Below are 14,030 nucleotides of genomic sequence, written 5' to 3'. Positions count from 1 at the left end.
TCCGCTCCGCTATATTTGGTTTTAGAACGAGGACTCGCTTTTCAGCGCTGCCTTCCACACCACCCGGACGGATAATGATGCTGGTGATGCTCCCAGCAGTCGGGAATCAGTGCCACAGGACGCTGATCGGATAGGACGGGAGGAGCGTTGAGAATTCACTTCCGGGTTGCTGGTTCTCACCCACACTCAGACGACTCCTTCGCTGGGAAGCTTTTTCGGATCGATCGAGAACCAAAACAGGGCAGCGCCGGCATCCGCAGCCACACGGAGGCAATAATTCTTCTGCAGTCTTCGGTACTACACCGAGTCTTCTTTGGCAAATCGTCATCATCATCATCAACAACACGAGTGGAAGAGAGTGGCGATTGGGGGGGTTCTTTAGGATGAGTTTCGCCCTTAGTGAATCCTTTTTTCCCTTCCCCTTGGTGTGCTGGGTGGGAGAGCCCGTTTGAAGAATTTATGGGACGGCGTCTTCCTCGGCACCATCCTCTGGCCGGGCGGGAAAAGATGTGCTGATCTGATCTATTGGATTACTTGAAAAAGTCCTCGTTATCCGGAGGGGGAAGGGAGGGGTTGGGAATGGAACTATGGGTGGGGTTTCAAAGCCGGGTTGGAAAGGAAAGAAGAAGGAACGTACTTGATCCGATCCAAAAAGCCAAGCTGTGATGGAATTTCGTACACATAGTATAAATTTAGGCGCAAGATTGCGATTGCTGGATAAAGCCGGCTTTAAAGCATCAAAACCAGCCCGAAAACATCGCTCGTTTATCGTAAAGCGAGTAAAAATATGCTAAAAAAGAATGATCAGCACAAAAAATCAATTCCATTGAAGAAAAAATAAACAAATATCAACGTTCCACCGTACTGTGTACAGGTGATGCAGCGAATGGTAGGTGATTGGAAAAAGAAACCATAAACGCTCTAATTGACACACAATGAGCGATTAGTTTGGAGATTAAATTTAGCAAAATCGGTTTTCCATTGCACAGGCAAATTGTCAATCAACGAGCGAGGAAGTGTAACTAACAGCCCGCTTACTTCACGTGGAAATGGGGAAAATTGACGTTTTATGTGCTGCATGTTTTTCCCTTTCGCCCTTTTTTCGCTATCGGTGCAAATAAATGCACCGTTGTACCTGTGGGGAATGTTTCCCCCGCCATTCACAGCATATTTGTGTGTAGTTTGCACATCATGTGTGGGTGTGTTTTTTTTCTTTCTCTTTGGTAACAATCAACGATGCAAAAAACGCACCATTAGCGTACAGCGTTTTGCGCGTCACATTTATTGAAACACGCGTCGCTGGGGCGAGTTTTTGTTGCGTCTGTCGTTCCGTTGCTGTGACAAAATCAATTTGCAGCACAGTTTTATGCACGATGTGGTGAGGGTTTTTTGCTTTGTTCAGCTGTCCTTTTCGGTTTTAGTTTCTAGCTTGATTATCCATTCCTGCTCAAAGGCTAGAACAGGTGCTGATGAGTAAAAAATCCCGAGTGTTGTATACGAAAAAAGGCCTTTTATTCGTTGTCTCCTTTACTTACACACACTGTATTGCACTGCAGTTGTGCAAAAAAAAAGAAGAGCTAATTTAGTGTTAACGTGCAGTAAAAAAGCAAAGCAAAAACTAAAATGGCAAATGAATAAATTCAAATGGCAAAATAAAGAAAACCAACGACCAACAAGCACAGTAATGCGTGTTGTCCATTGTCTGCTGCCTGCTTCATCGAGGGATTTGCTGCTTCCTCCCAAGCTCTCCCATCTCCAGCCATGTACGTATTAATCCATTTGCTCTGTCCATCGTCAGTTTGTCAGTCGGGCAAAAGTGGGCCCGGCCCGACCCAGGAACAGCCTGCCCGAGGCCGCAGCGTGCCATTTCGCGCCGTTACGCGCTGTTCTGCTGCAATGCCATTTACGATTACATTATAATAATCATAATAACGATTATTATTATTACTACAACTATTACTGTGCACTGGTCGCACACGGCCCCCCCCCCCCCCCCCCCCCCCTTCATGTCGACCGCCATCCTATGGGGTTGGTTTGTTGATTGTTGGCGCGAACCGTCATCGTGGCCGTTGCTGAGGAAATAAAATAACAAATGATTTTTTCTCGTTTCTCGCTTGCGTGCGCCGTTCCACGCTGCCACTGCTGAATCATTCGCGAACGCGGAACGAGAGCTGGACACGCTGGAGTTTCGAGTTGGAGTTTCTGTTTGTTTTTTTTTTTTTATATACACTTTTTTATTATTTTATTACATTCCATCAGCTTTTTCCTGGTGCGGCGGCACAGTGAAAACCCGTTCCCATGTGGTTTGTTTCTTTGGTACCGATTCCATTTTTTTGTGCCTTTTTGGTCAGAAAAGTACTCACATGAGTGAACGCAAACGCTTCATTCACTCCAATTTTTAATGTGTTCATTTTCGACGCTAACCGGGGTCGATGGTGCGATGGGAAAAGAGAGGAAATACCAAACACACACAAAAAAGCGCACACCCGACGGTACGTAATGAAAATTCAGCATCAAGTGGCCACCGCGGTTTTGGTGCAGTTTGCTGCCATATTTTAGCGCCACATGTGGAAGAAAAGGGGGTAACGCGTTCACATCCTTTTTTTAACGCAACATTGGACAAAGCAAAGGGGCTCTGCTTACATCCCGTCCAGGCGACGTCAGGTTTTAACGATCCTTGTTTTATTTTTGCTCTCTTCCGTTCCAAACCCTCCAGCTCCAAGTTGGCACGCCCTTACGGCGTCTGAGGTGTACCGTGTGTGTGTTTGCTTTAATTTCAATTTTCAACCTTTCGGCGGTCGCAGAACGCAAATTTGAAGAACGGTGAACGACCAATTTTATTGGTGGTTTTGCGTTTTTCTCTCTCGAAATGCTTCCACATAAAGAAAAAAAGCCCCGCTGCAAGGTATGCAACCTTTCTGTGGGTTTTTGTTTTTTTTTTTCCTCCACTCCCCGGTGAGCCGAGATTACCAAGATAATGATGATGAAATGAGCGAAATAAGGCACTGCTCATCATGCATATTGATGCCATTGTCGATTTTGCCATCAGCGCGCGGGCAAACGGCCTGCGCCTGTAAGGTATGCTAGCCCGCACGACATGCTGTCGAAATTTTAGCCAGTCAGGTGAAAATGTTCACCTTCTTCCTCCCGGAAGCCAGGTACGTGCAATGCAATGGAGAACGAACGAAACGGGGACGAACAGCTTCACCGAGTCTCCTACGCTGTGTTGTAACGCCCCCCCGACCGTACTGACGCACCTCGTCATATTTAAATTGCTTTATTATCCCGTCCTATAAACATGAAGCTTTTACGATGCCTTTTCCTCTTTGCCGCACGCTTCCTATTTTTCTCGCTTTACTGAATACACACACACACACACACACACACACACACACACACACACACACACACACACACACACACACACACACACACACACACACACACACACACACACACAAACGTGAGGCTTGCTTTTCCTGCTAAGCTTATCGTACTTTCGCAACTGTAATGATTTTCCACCGCAACGCTCCGAGCCGGATAATGGATGGATACCGGTGTGGCGGTAGAGGCTTTTTATTTTTGACTTCCTAACAATATCTCTCTCCGTCAGTATGTGTGTGTGTGTGTTTTACAAGCCACATGTTTTCCTTTTTTTTTTGTACCATGATGAGCCAAATTATGAGCAGCGAGATATTTTAGTACGTAATTTTGTATTCAAAGCTTCAAGTGCCTTCAAGACGGTGGCGAAAGCGGACGAAAGTTATAAATACCGGATCGTTTCACCATAATGCAAAGAACAGTTTCAAGTGGTAAAAGCGAGCGAACGAGGCCTTAAGCCGTCCCCGTGCTGCACGAGGTGCAAATAATTCATGAACTGGGGAGCTGCGGCTTGAGGAAAATGAAAAGTGCTTCCTTAGCGCGAAATCCACTGCGAAAAGCGCCAAGCTTGTTGTCTTCCTACGGACACCTTTGCCTCGGTGGTTAGGTTGCTGTTAGGCAAATCAGGCTCCCCCAAAAGGCTACCTAAATAGACGACAGAAAAGAAAATGGAGCTCCATTCACAGCCACAGGTTGGCACCGGCACCGGTGCTGCGGCGCGATAAAGTTACATGAATAAGGGATGAAAATTCGATTTCTACCCCTTGTCCGCGGGGGGTGAAGCCAGGTATCCATCGATGCTGAAAGGGAGCTTGGGGAGAGGACAGAAAAAAAGAAACTTCTACCCTAACCTGTAGACAACCTGTCGACAGGTTCTCGTTTTGCACCTCGTTCTCGTTCTGTACGATGCGTGCCGGGCAGCACGAGATCGCTTCCTGGTGGCCCAAAGGTGACCGAAGGGTTCAGGTGCCGGTATGGGACGAGCCCGGCAGGCCACCATTTCGAACGACGCTCGGCTCATTTTCTTCGCACAGCACACCTTATAGCTTATGCTGCCCGTCAAACACTGGGCGTCCCCAGTCCCCCCTCTCCCGCGCTAGTGCGTACATAAATAATCAGAGCACGTGCCCGGCTGGCTGAGCGGCTCGTTTGCGAAGGAAAGTAATAAAAATCTGCCCCACCTTGGGCTGTGTGAGCGACGCAAGAGTAGCAGTAGCTCGGAGGGCAGCGTGCAAATGTCGATCACGTCCATCCGGTGGATTGGAGGAAGAGCGGAACACTCAATGGAGCGAATAAAATAAACAACATAAATAACGAACTTTCTATCGTCCATGTCGCGTAACGTCTTCGCGTCGACATCGTAATCGTCTCCGGGTGAGCGGTGGGAGAGTCGTTTTGCAAAAGAAAAACCAACCCCTGCCCTTCGCACTTTGCGTGGCCAAAGCATTTGTGACCATATTGCCCGCGGCTCCCTCGGAGTCTGTCACGAATTGCCCGCTTATGAAAATACTGTAAAAACAGTTTTTTTTGTATCTGTGTGCGTGTGTTTGTTTTGCAAAAAATCGAACACATTTGTGACCTACGATTTATGCTGCGATTTGCTTCATTTCTTTCCTCATAAGCAACTCCCTATTCGCTCAACTGTTGCGCTGTGCAAGGGCTTCAAACTCATAACCGTGTGGACTTTATTTGTTCCCCGGGAAGAAAATTCGCTTGCTCGATCGTTACGATAGCAATGTTTTGGCTTTTGGGCAGCGGTGGAACGGTTGACGCTTGCTGGGATTTGACTGAACTGCAGGCATGTTTTGCGCAATCAAAAATCGATTGCGACGCGCCAGATGGTGATGGTGGCAAGCACGTGTGTGTCACCGATGCGCCCAAAGTTGGCATTATTTATGGTCGCTAGCTGTGGAGCGAGGAGTTTTAAAGTCATTGCACTTTTCGCAGTTCCTTTTTGGATAGATTTTTGATACCGTTTTACAAAAGCTTCATATCACGGAATCATCAAGAAAAAGTGTTAATCCTACAGTTTACTTTAAGAATTTGTCAATGTTGGTTAACTTCTTCATCCCCGCCTTTTTACTGCACTGCAGCGTAACATCAACCCAATCTATTGAACTAAGATTAAGTAAGTCCAACCTAACGTGCGAGTCTGACGCTACGCTTCTTTAAGTTTGATGTGCATCAGCATCAACTTCTCCTTCCTACGTCACCAAACCCCCGCTCTGTCACACCACACAGGGGGGGGAAAGTTTTCGCTAGAAACCCCCGGCCAGAAGATGACACTACGTGGCCCGTACCGTCACACCAACTCACCCCCAGAAACCCGGAACAAAAGCCGGCACACTTTACGAAAATACACACAACCCTGCGTGGTCGGGAGTGGCGAGTCCGAGAAGGGAAGAGTTGCGGCACTGTCTCTTGTTGCTTCGGACGGTTGTTGCTGCCGCGTTGCCAACTTCTTATCATACTCACTCGCACACACACACACACATACTTTCTGCACACTCCCGAACGGTCGAGGAATTCCCGTGGAGTGGTTTTTGCGGTGAAACTTTTCGCCTTTCCCCCGCAACCCTGCTCGAGAACACTCTAACGCTTCATCGGTTGTTAGTTTAGTAGCGCCGCGCAGTTGCCGCGTAAGGAAGCGCCAACCACATAAAGCAGCGCGCGCTGCCAGGCAACGCCGCCAAGGTGAGTCTTCCGGCGACGAACGCGAACGGTGAATCCACTTTGCGCACAGTGGCATCATAATTTATAAATTAATGTAAATAATGAATGGCACAACTGTCCCGCGCACGTAGCCCCAGGGAGTGGGGAGTTGTGGGGGTGGGGTGTGGACCCCCGACCGCTTCGCTCGCAAGGAAGGAAGATATTTGTCCCACCTGTCCTGCAGTGGAGTGCGCTCCAAAAGCAAAACAGGGGGAACGGGAATGACGGTACCAAGTGGTACCGAGCGGGTGGGAAATCATTTGTGACGGTGGTAAAACTTTGACAGTAAATGAGGAGTCGTTCCATTTCTCCCCCCGGAAGGAAGGATGTAGCCCTTGACTTTGGTATTAATGATGGTGAAATTACTGTTATGTTTATTGAAAATTATGACAAGTTTTATCTCGGCTCCTCGGGGGTGGAGTCTCGGCCTGCAGTGTCGCAACAGGGACGGGATGCGGGTAATCCACCGAAAATCGGACGTTCAACGTTGTTCGTTATTTTCTGTCCATCATCCATCCATCCATTCAACCGTCGATCTATTCGTGTCGGAGGGTTTTTCTTTCTCTTTTTCTCTCTCTCTCTCTGTCCATTTCGTTACTCATCCACCTCACAAATCGATGGCTTTGCAGCACGAAAGGCCCACCACCGCCGCCGCAGGTTTGCGGCAACTATCTGCGCAAACATTATGCAAATTTCTCCATCATCACCGCCGCACTCTCACAACAAGCACACACACACACACACACCCCCGGAGCCAGTGGTGGGTAGAGGTAGGAAGGGGAGGGCAGAAATCAGTTCCCGTTGCCTACGATATTCATCATTACTTATGGCGGATTATGAAGTCATAAATTACTGTAAATAAACGTCATTATAACAGCGCACTCGGTTGTGGGCGTTCGTTTCTTTTTTCTTCTTTTTCTCACTTTTGTTCCATTTCTCTCTCTCTCTCTCTCTCTCACCCTCCCCCTTAATTCCAGTGCCGTGTTGGTTTTGGTTGTGTGGCAGTTTCGACGAAAGCTTTCCATAAATATCGGTTGTTTTTTTGCCCCAAAACACTCACACTCGCCTCGTCTGTCCTGTGTGTTGCAACTACCTTCACACGCAAAGCTCCAAAAGTACCCTCACAAGGATATTAAATTATGACCCTATGGTGGAATGAATGAAGAGAGAGAGAGAGAGAGAGAGAGAGAGAGAGAGAGAGAGAGAGAGAGAGAGAGAGAGAGAGAGAGAGATAGAGAGTTTTGGTTTCCTTTTGACTGTTCCGTTTGCCATCGCGCCAAAGCCAACGTTGTTTACTTTATGCCCTACCCAGCAGCTATGCTAACCTGCCCAGTGGAACATATTTATCACTTCGGGCTGTCGGTGACTGTGGGACGCACGGGCCGCAGTCACCTAGACAACATGGGCAACATCTTTATTATGGCGATAAAGATGTAAGCAAAACTATGCAGGAGGAAATAAAATTAGCTTCGAAGTTTGGAGAATGCTTGCGGAAGGGTCTTTGGATAATGGCCGCGAATTCCGAAGTGGATTATCTACGATGGCGGGAGTTGTAGACTAGGCCCGGAATGTATTACACTTAATTGACGGAATAATCGTAGTAAGAAACATTAGGAAGTGTTAAAAAGCAACTTCAGAGGGACTGAACTCATGACTACTCTATTATTATTTCTCAACTTACTTCTAGTGTGTATATTCTTGGTAGGATATTTAATTAAAAAAATAAGTCCACTAAGCACTCGCAAGCTTGCACCACATAAGCTCTTGTGTGTCCTCTGTCTACAGTCATATCAGTGCCCTCCACTCAAACTAAAACCTGCTGTGCCAACATTCCCATTCGAGTGCTCTCATTCGCCTGCAGTGGAAAACCCCCGTTGGCGAACAAATCAAACGCGCCCGTTGCTTATTCAGTGCATGTTTTGCTGCCATCATGCAGCATCATCTTCGTCGGCGCAGTTTACCATTGAAGCTTCTCTGCGCCCGTCTCCTTCACCAAAAGCGGGCCAGATTGTTGCTTCAGGTCCGTAATCCTTTCGAAATTAAGTTTTTCGAGTGCGGCGTGTGCAGTGAAGCCGATTCGTCTTATCCGCAACAAGGCCAGCACCAAGACCCAAAATGTTGGATGATGTATCTATTTCGTGCTGTGTCCCTTCCTCCCCCTCCGCTCAAACCTAAACGGCGAGAATGGAATAGTGCTGACTGGCGCTGCATGATTGAGGGTAAGGTAGAGAACACTGCAACGCCACTCTTTGCGCACACTTACATTTGCCGAGTCGGACGCCACTCTTGTTGCTGCTGCTGGTGCTGCTGCACACACTTGAACTTTCGCGTCAAAAATTGCTGCAGTTTTGAGCGCAGTCTTTTAGGGTTTTTTTGTTTTGTTTTGGCTTCAAGTGACCCGAACATCACAACCGCAGAAACGTGAAGCGCGATTAAAATATTCGAAAACAGATTTTATAAACACCAACACGCCGTGCTTCGACTGAGGGCCAACAATTTTGCCCCCCCCAAAAAAAAAAAAAAAAAACCTTACCACTCCTCCGTCCACAGAGCGTGTGCCACGTTTCGTCAGTTCCCGGTCGCCACACACACACACACAAACACACAGAGAAACCTCCGGCAAGTGCCGGAAAGTGCTGCAATGCGGTAGAAAATCCAAACCCATCCATCGGCTCGTTTCGATGTGCAAAAAAGGAGCGTACCGGAACCCATCCGTTTCGAACCACTTTCTTTCGCAAAACGCAAAGTCTGGTCCTCTCTCTCTCTCCTTCTCTCGTTTCCTTTCCACACTCTCGCACCATGGGCTGTGGCATGGCATGGCTGGTTTGATGACGTGACATGCCCTCCCCCGAGATGCCGAAAAATGAATATAAATGTGGTACGGGGACGAGCAGACGAGCGCCAAAACCAGGGATTGGAGGTTTGGGTTTGGGAAAAGTGGATGGGAAAAAATAACGAATGCCCCTTACCAGTGTACCTTCCCCTGCCTCTATGTAGGAGGCTTCTACTGTTGCTGCAATCCAACCAAAAAACCCCAAGTCCTTCGGATTGACATTTTGGAGCGGCATGGCCTGGACGACCACGTGGCTACGACCTCGGCTCAACAGCGTGAGCAGCTGAGATCACCGGAGATTGCCGCCGCCGCCGCCGCCTACCTTTCGGGGAAAAACTAAAACTAGCCACCCGCCGCGCCCGTTGGCGCCAGCCAGCGATTGGAAAATGAAGTTTTCCATTCATCCGTGTAGCGGGGCGAAAGCTTCGGAAATTTGCAATTTCGTGACCGAGAATGCATGAAACCAGACCCCGACGATCGCACCCGGAGCAAAGCAAAGTAGCTTGAGCAACAATTTTCTCATTTTCCACTCCAAAACAACACAGCAGAAGAAGAAAAAAAAAGGCAAATAATAGAGAAGAAGGATTCCACGGTCCACGGCACGCAAGCGACGACCGCATCGAAGAGTCAACGCAGTTCCATCATCGGCCGAGCAACGGTGGGGAGGAGGTAGTGGGGTAGAACGTTTTATTCTTGCGGTCAGACGAAGCCAAAACCCAAACGAATCAAATGTCAGTGAAATGGCGAATTGGAAATGGGTGAACGGGTGGGTATGGAGCACACATACACAGAGAGTTTTCTTCGCCTGAAAGGATCTGCCTGACGACCACGTATGAATGGGGAATCGTCCAGTGAGCGGTGGGTTGTTGTTTGGCGTCTGTGGAAAACATCTTCAGCCGCTCATTGCGTGTTCCGAATGCTGTTCTTCGGTTGAAGATGCCCCTCAAAAAAAAAAAACCGGGGAGTAAAACGGGTCGTGGTGCGGCACTGCAGTAAACGGTGCAACGTGACCAGTGGAGTGTGTGTGTGTGTGTGTACAGTGGTAAGAGCAACACATATAGCTCATCGTGTTGATTTTGGGACGGAGTGGAACGACTCAGCAAAGGCAGCAGACCGTTGCAGAATGCTTGCAGCCTGGTCTGTGCATTCGAATGGAATTGGATTGTTTTTCGTCTGGGTGCAGAAATCCCTGCCCCTTCTAGAAGCGACACACCGAGCAGTAGAGTGGGGAGATTTATAGCACTGACGCATAGTCAGCTGCTGAGGAAGAGGCTGGGGATGGGAGGCAAGAGGGTTGGTCGCTTTGATGACGACTGTTGCTTCCACTGGCGACGCTGGGCTCGTTCCGAATGCCGGATTTACGACTTTGGGGAGCAACTTTGCCAAACATCGGGCCAATGAAGTCGGCAGTCTGACTGCACTGGACGACTGGGACCTGATGACGTTTGTCATTCGATCTCTTTCCCTCTCTTTATTGATTGATACAGCACCCTTTAAGCAGAGCTGTTTGCTGGTGTGCCTGCTATTCCCAATGTCCATGACACTAATCGTCTCTTTTTGTGTGTCTTTGTATCCCTCGATTCCAGGTTACGGTCAGGACATTACGCATCACTTTACCGCCTACCTGCCAAAGCTGGACCCGGAGTCTTCAAGCTACCAACAGCAGCAACAGCAGCACCAACAACAACAGCAGTCCTCTTCACAGCAACAGTTCGTCGCACTCGCACCTGTCCAACACTGTGCAACGCCTGCAACCGCCTCTTCCGCCTCACCGCCAGCTGCGCCCAGTGTCGCCACGGACAGCCCACAGCGTTCCCCCGCGCAGAAGAAGTCCCTCGCGATGTGCTTCACCAGCACCGGCACTGCCCTCTCGCTCCCGCCCAAGAAGAAGGACATCTACCGGCCGTACTCGCTGGACGACAGGCCACCCCGGCCGAGCTACGAGCTGCGCATCCCGGCCGAGGAGGACCTGCACGCGGCCCACGCCATCCTGGACCTGAGCGCGTCGACGGCTTTCCTACCGCCGCCGGCACCGCACCAACTGCTCGCCCAGCAGCAGCCGCCCTCGCCCTCGGTGCAGCAATCCACCCCGGCCCCGGTCGTGCTAGTAGTGCCCCCGAAACCCGCCATCGCCGAGCCCGACCGGCGGCCGCTTCAAGCACATCCTCAGCAGCAGCCGCCCCAGCAGCAGCAACAGCTTCATCAGACGGCTTCTCCCCCGCCCCTACCGCTGCAGTCACCGCCCGCGACAACGGTACCGCACGCCCTCGGCTCGCCGGAGCAGAACGAGAACCGCAACAGCACCAACACGCTGCCCGGGTACGCGGCGCACGATGCCACCAGCATGGACTCGTCCTCGGACGAGCTGGGCCAGTCGGCCGAATCGTCCGACTCGGAGGGCAGGAATGGGTCGAAAACGGTTGCCTACACGTACGAGGCGTTCTTCGTCAGCGATGGCCGGTCGAAGAAGAAGATGGCCGACCCGAAGACGGCCCTCGAGAACAAGGCCAAGTACACGTGCACCGAGTGCGGCAAGCAGTACGCCACCTCGAGCAATCTGTCGCGCCACAAACAAACGCACCGCAGCCTGGACTCGCAGTCGGCCAAGAAGTGCCACACGTGCGGCAAGGCGTACGTCTCCATGCCCGCGCTGGCCATGCACGTGCTTACGCACAAGCTGTCGCACAGTTGCGGGGTGTGTGGGAAGCTGTTCTCGCGGCCCTGGCTGCTGCAGGGCCATCTGCGGTCGCACACGGGCGAAAAGCCGTACGGTTGCGCACACTGCGGCAAAGCGTTTGCCGACCGGTCGAACCTGCGCGCCCACATGCAGACGCACTCGATCGACAAGAACTACCAGTGCGGCCGGTGTCACAAAACGTTCGCGCTTAAGTCGTACCTCAACAAGCATCTGGAGTCGGCCTGCTTCAAGGAGGATGGTGCGCCACAGTCGCCCCTGATGTCGCCGATGTCACCCGGCTCGCTCGATGGTTCCTCGCTGGACGATTTGCGCTCGACGCCGCTGTCCGAGCGGCGCCAGCCGGTTGCGCTCAAGCGCGAGCGGAACGTCGATATCGAGGGCGACGAGTCGGACGATGCGATGGCGTGTCCGTCGCCCCTGTCACCGGTACCTCACCATCTTACCATCAGCCCGGGCGCCCCGAACGGTACCGGCAGCATCTTTGTGATGAAAAACCTCCAGTCCGCCGGTCGGCTGGCCGGTAGTGCATCGCCGGGCTCGGGGACGGCAGCGGCGGCGGCAGCGGCAGCAGCCGCAGCAGCCGCCGCCGTGCTCGGTCCGGGCGCCATCCTAACGACGACGACAGCGCATCAGCCCCATCACCACAGCCCGCATCAGCAGCACCATCCGCACCTCCAACTGCATCAGCACCAGCATCCGGCGGCGGCGGCGGCGGCGGCGGCTGCTGCTGCGGCTGCCGCGGCGGCCGCTGCAGCCGTGCAGATAAACGTCAACTTTGCCGGGTAACCGGCGCAGCAAGCGACGGCATGAAGCGGGATCGCCGGCGGCAAACAATAATTCGTTTACGCACTGCTGAATTGCATACATCTAGGCGCATTGAGGGCGCGCGGTTCGTAAGTAGTCACTTAAGCATTTGATTGTGTTTTTCTTTCCCTCGAACTAAACTTCTCATCAAGCGTTATTACTTCTGCAAGCGGGCTCACAGTTACGCACAAGCCTGCTTTAGAGCGAAGATGGGGAACGGGGGTGTGTAGGAACGAACTGTGTAGCAACTAGAAACACCGTTATACATAAACAAACATACACAGAGAGAGAGAGAGAGAAACACTATTCCAACTATAACAAAACAAGATAGCGATCGCAAAACAATAGATCATTCTGTGCCCCTCCCCGCTCTCGAACAGCATACAACAACAGCTACACGGTGTTGTCTAGTACCCTTCCCCCACCCCTCACTCCCCTTTTACCTAGTCATTACCATTAGTCATGCATATAGCAAACGTTTTAAATGAACCTCTTACTCTCTTTAAAAAAAAGAAGCAAACCAAACTCCCGAAAACAAAGCGCCGTAGAAAGAAAAATTGCAAAAGATTGGTTTACGAAAGCAGGCTGACGCTGGAATCGATACCTAATGAAACCTTTATATACACAAAGTATATATATATATACATATACATATATTATATTTACACCCTTATACATCTAACAAAACGGAAAAAAAGGAAAAAAACGGTAAAGAAACAAAGTAAACCGAACCCAGAAAGTCCCCAAATGTCCTTTACTCCCACTTAACACCTCCTCCACCAGTAGGAAACAGACTTGCATAGTGTCCCGTGCCGCGTAGACCGTAACAATTCAGGGTTTGAGCGAAAGCCGTAGACAGTTGTAGAACAGTTATAGCGTGCTGGAGTGGTGAGATAGGCGCGTGAGCACACAACTAAATAGGAAATACTGGAACCCCGGTGCTCGGCGTGTGTGTGTATAGTAAGAAGAGAAGCAAATCTAAAGCAATGCCACCAGCGACGAACCTGTCGGAGCTGCGTATGCGTCCTGTGCAATTCGATTCAATTAAACTTACTACTACGATTCAATTAATTTTGGCGAGCCCAAGCTAGATCTGTGTGATGCGGTGGCAGACACTCGCACAGATTAATTACCGCATTCAAGTGGAAAAGATCAAGCACGTGTCCGGTCATCAGCCCGCGCACGCAGATCGGTATGATGTGCTCTTATTTATCCTCTCTAGTTCTATTGCATTTAACGCGTAGTGAAACAAACAAACACACACTTTCACACTCATACACACAACACACAAGCAACTAGTAAGAAGCGAGTCAGCAATTACTTTCTACATAAGCTAAACTTTAGAAATTCCTATCCTAAAACAAGAAGAAGAAGAAGAAGAAGAAGAAAAAACACACGCAAATGCAGCAACGTTAAAAGTATATTAAGGAAACGCTGCAGCAGCATTAAAGTGCGAATTGGAAACGAACAGCAATGGCAGTATGTGCAGCAACAGTAACAGCAATAAGAAAGTTTTGTAACAGGGAAATGAAAAGCAAAGCAAGGCAGGAGAAGATGGAGAAGATGATTAACAAAACCTTAAAAACCGTTCATTAACATATT

At 50.0% G+C, this 14,030-nt stretch overlaps 1 protein-coding gene across 1 annotated transcript in view; it reads left to right on the top strand.

Moving 5' to 3' along the window:
- The window catches only part of LOC120949053 (protein glass-like), a 62,963-nt gene extending 50,115 nt beyond the window's left edge, over positions 1–12,848 (top strand). Inside the window, exon 2 of the mRNA XM_040366024.2 lies at positions 10,513–12,848. Coding sequence (XP_040221958.2) covers positions 10,513–12,410 — 1,898 coding nt within the window. The 3' untranslated portion in view covers positions 12,411–12,848. The remainder of the gene's footprint in view (positions 1–10,512) is intronic.
- Positions 12,849–14,030: the final 1,182 nt, after the last annotated feature.

The sequence above is a fragment of the Anopheles coluzzii genome, chromosome 2 (genome assembly GCF_943734685.1).
Source record: "Anopheles coluzzii chromosome 2, AcolN3, whole genome shotgun sequence".
NCBI classification, from domain to species: Eukaryota; Metazoa; Arthropoda; class Insecta; order Diptera; family Culicidae; genus Anopheles; species Anopheles coluzzii.
This window is presented reverse-complemented; position numbering and strand designations above follow the sequence as displayed.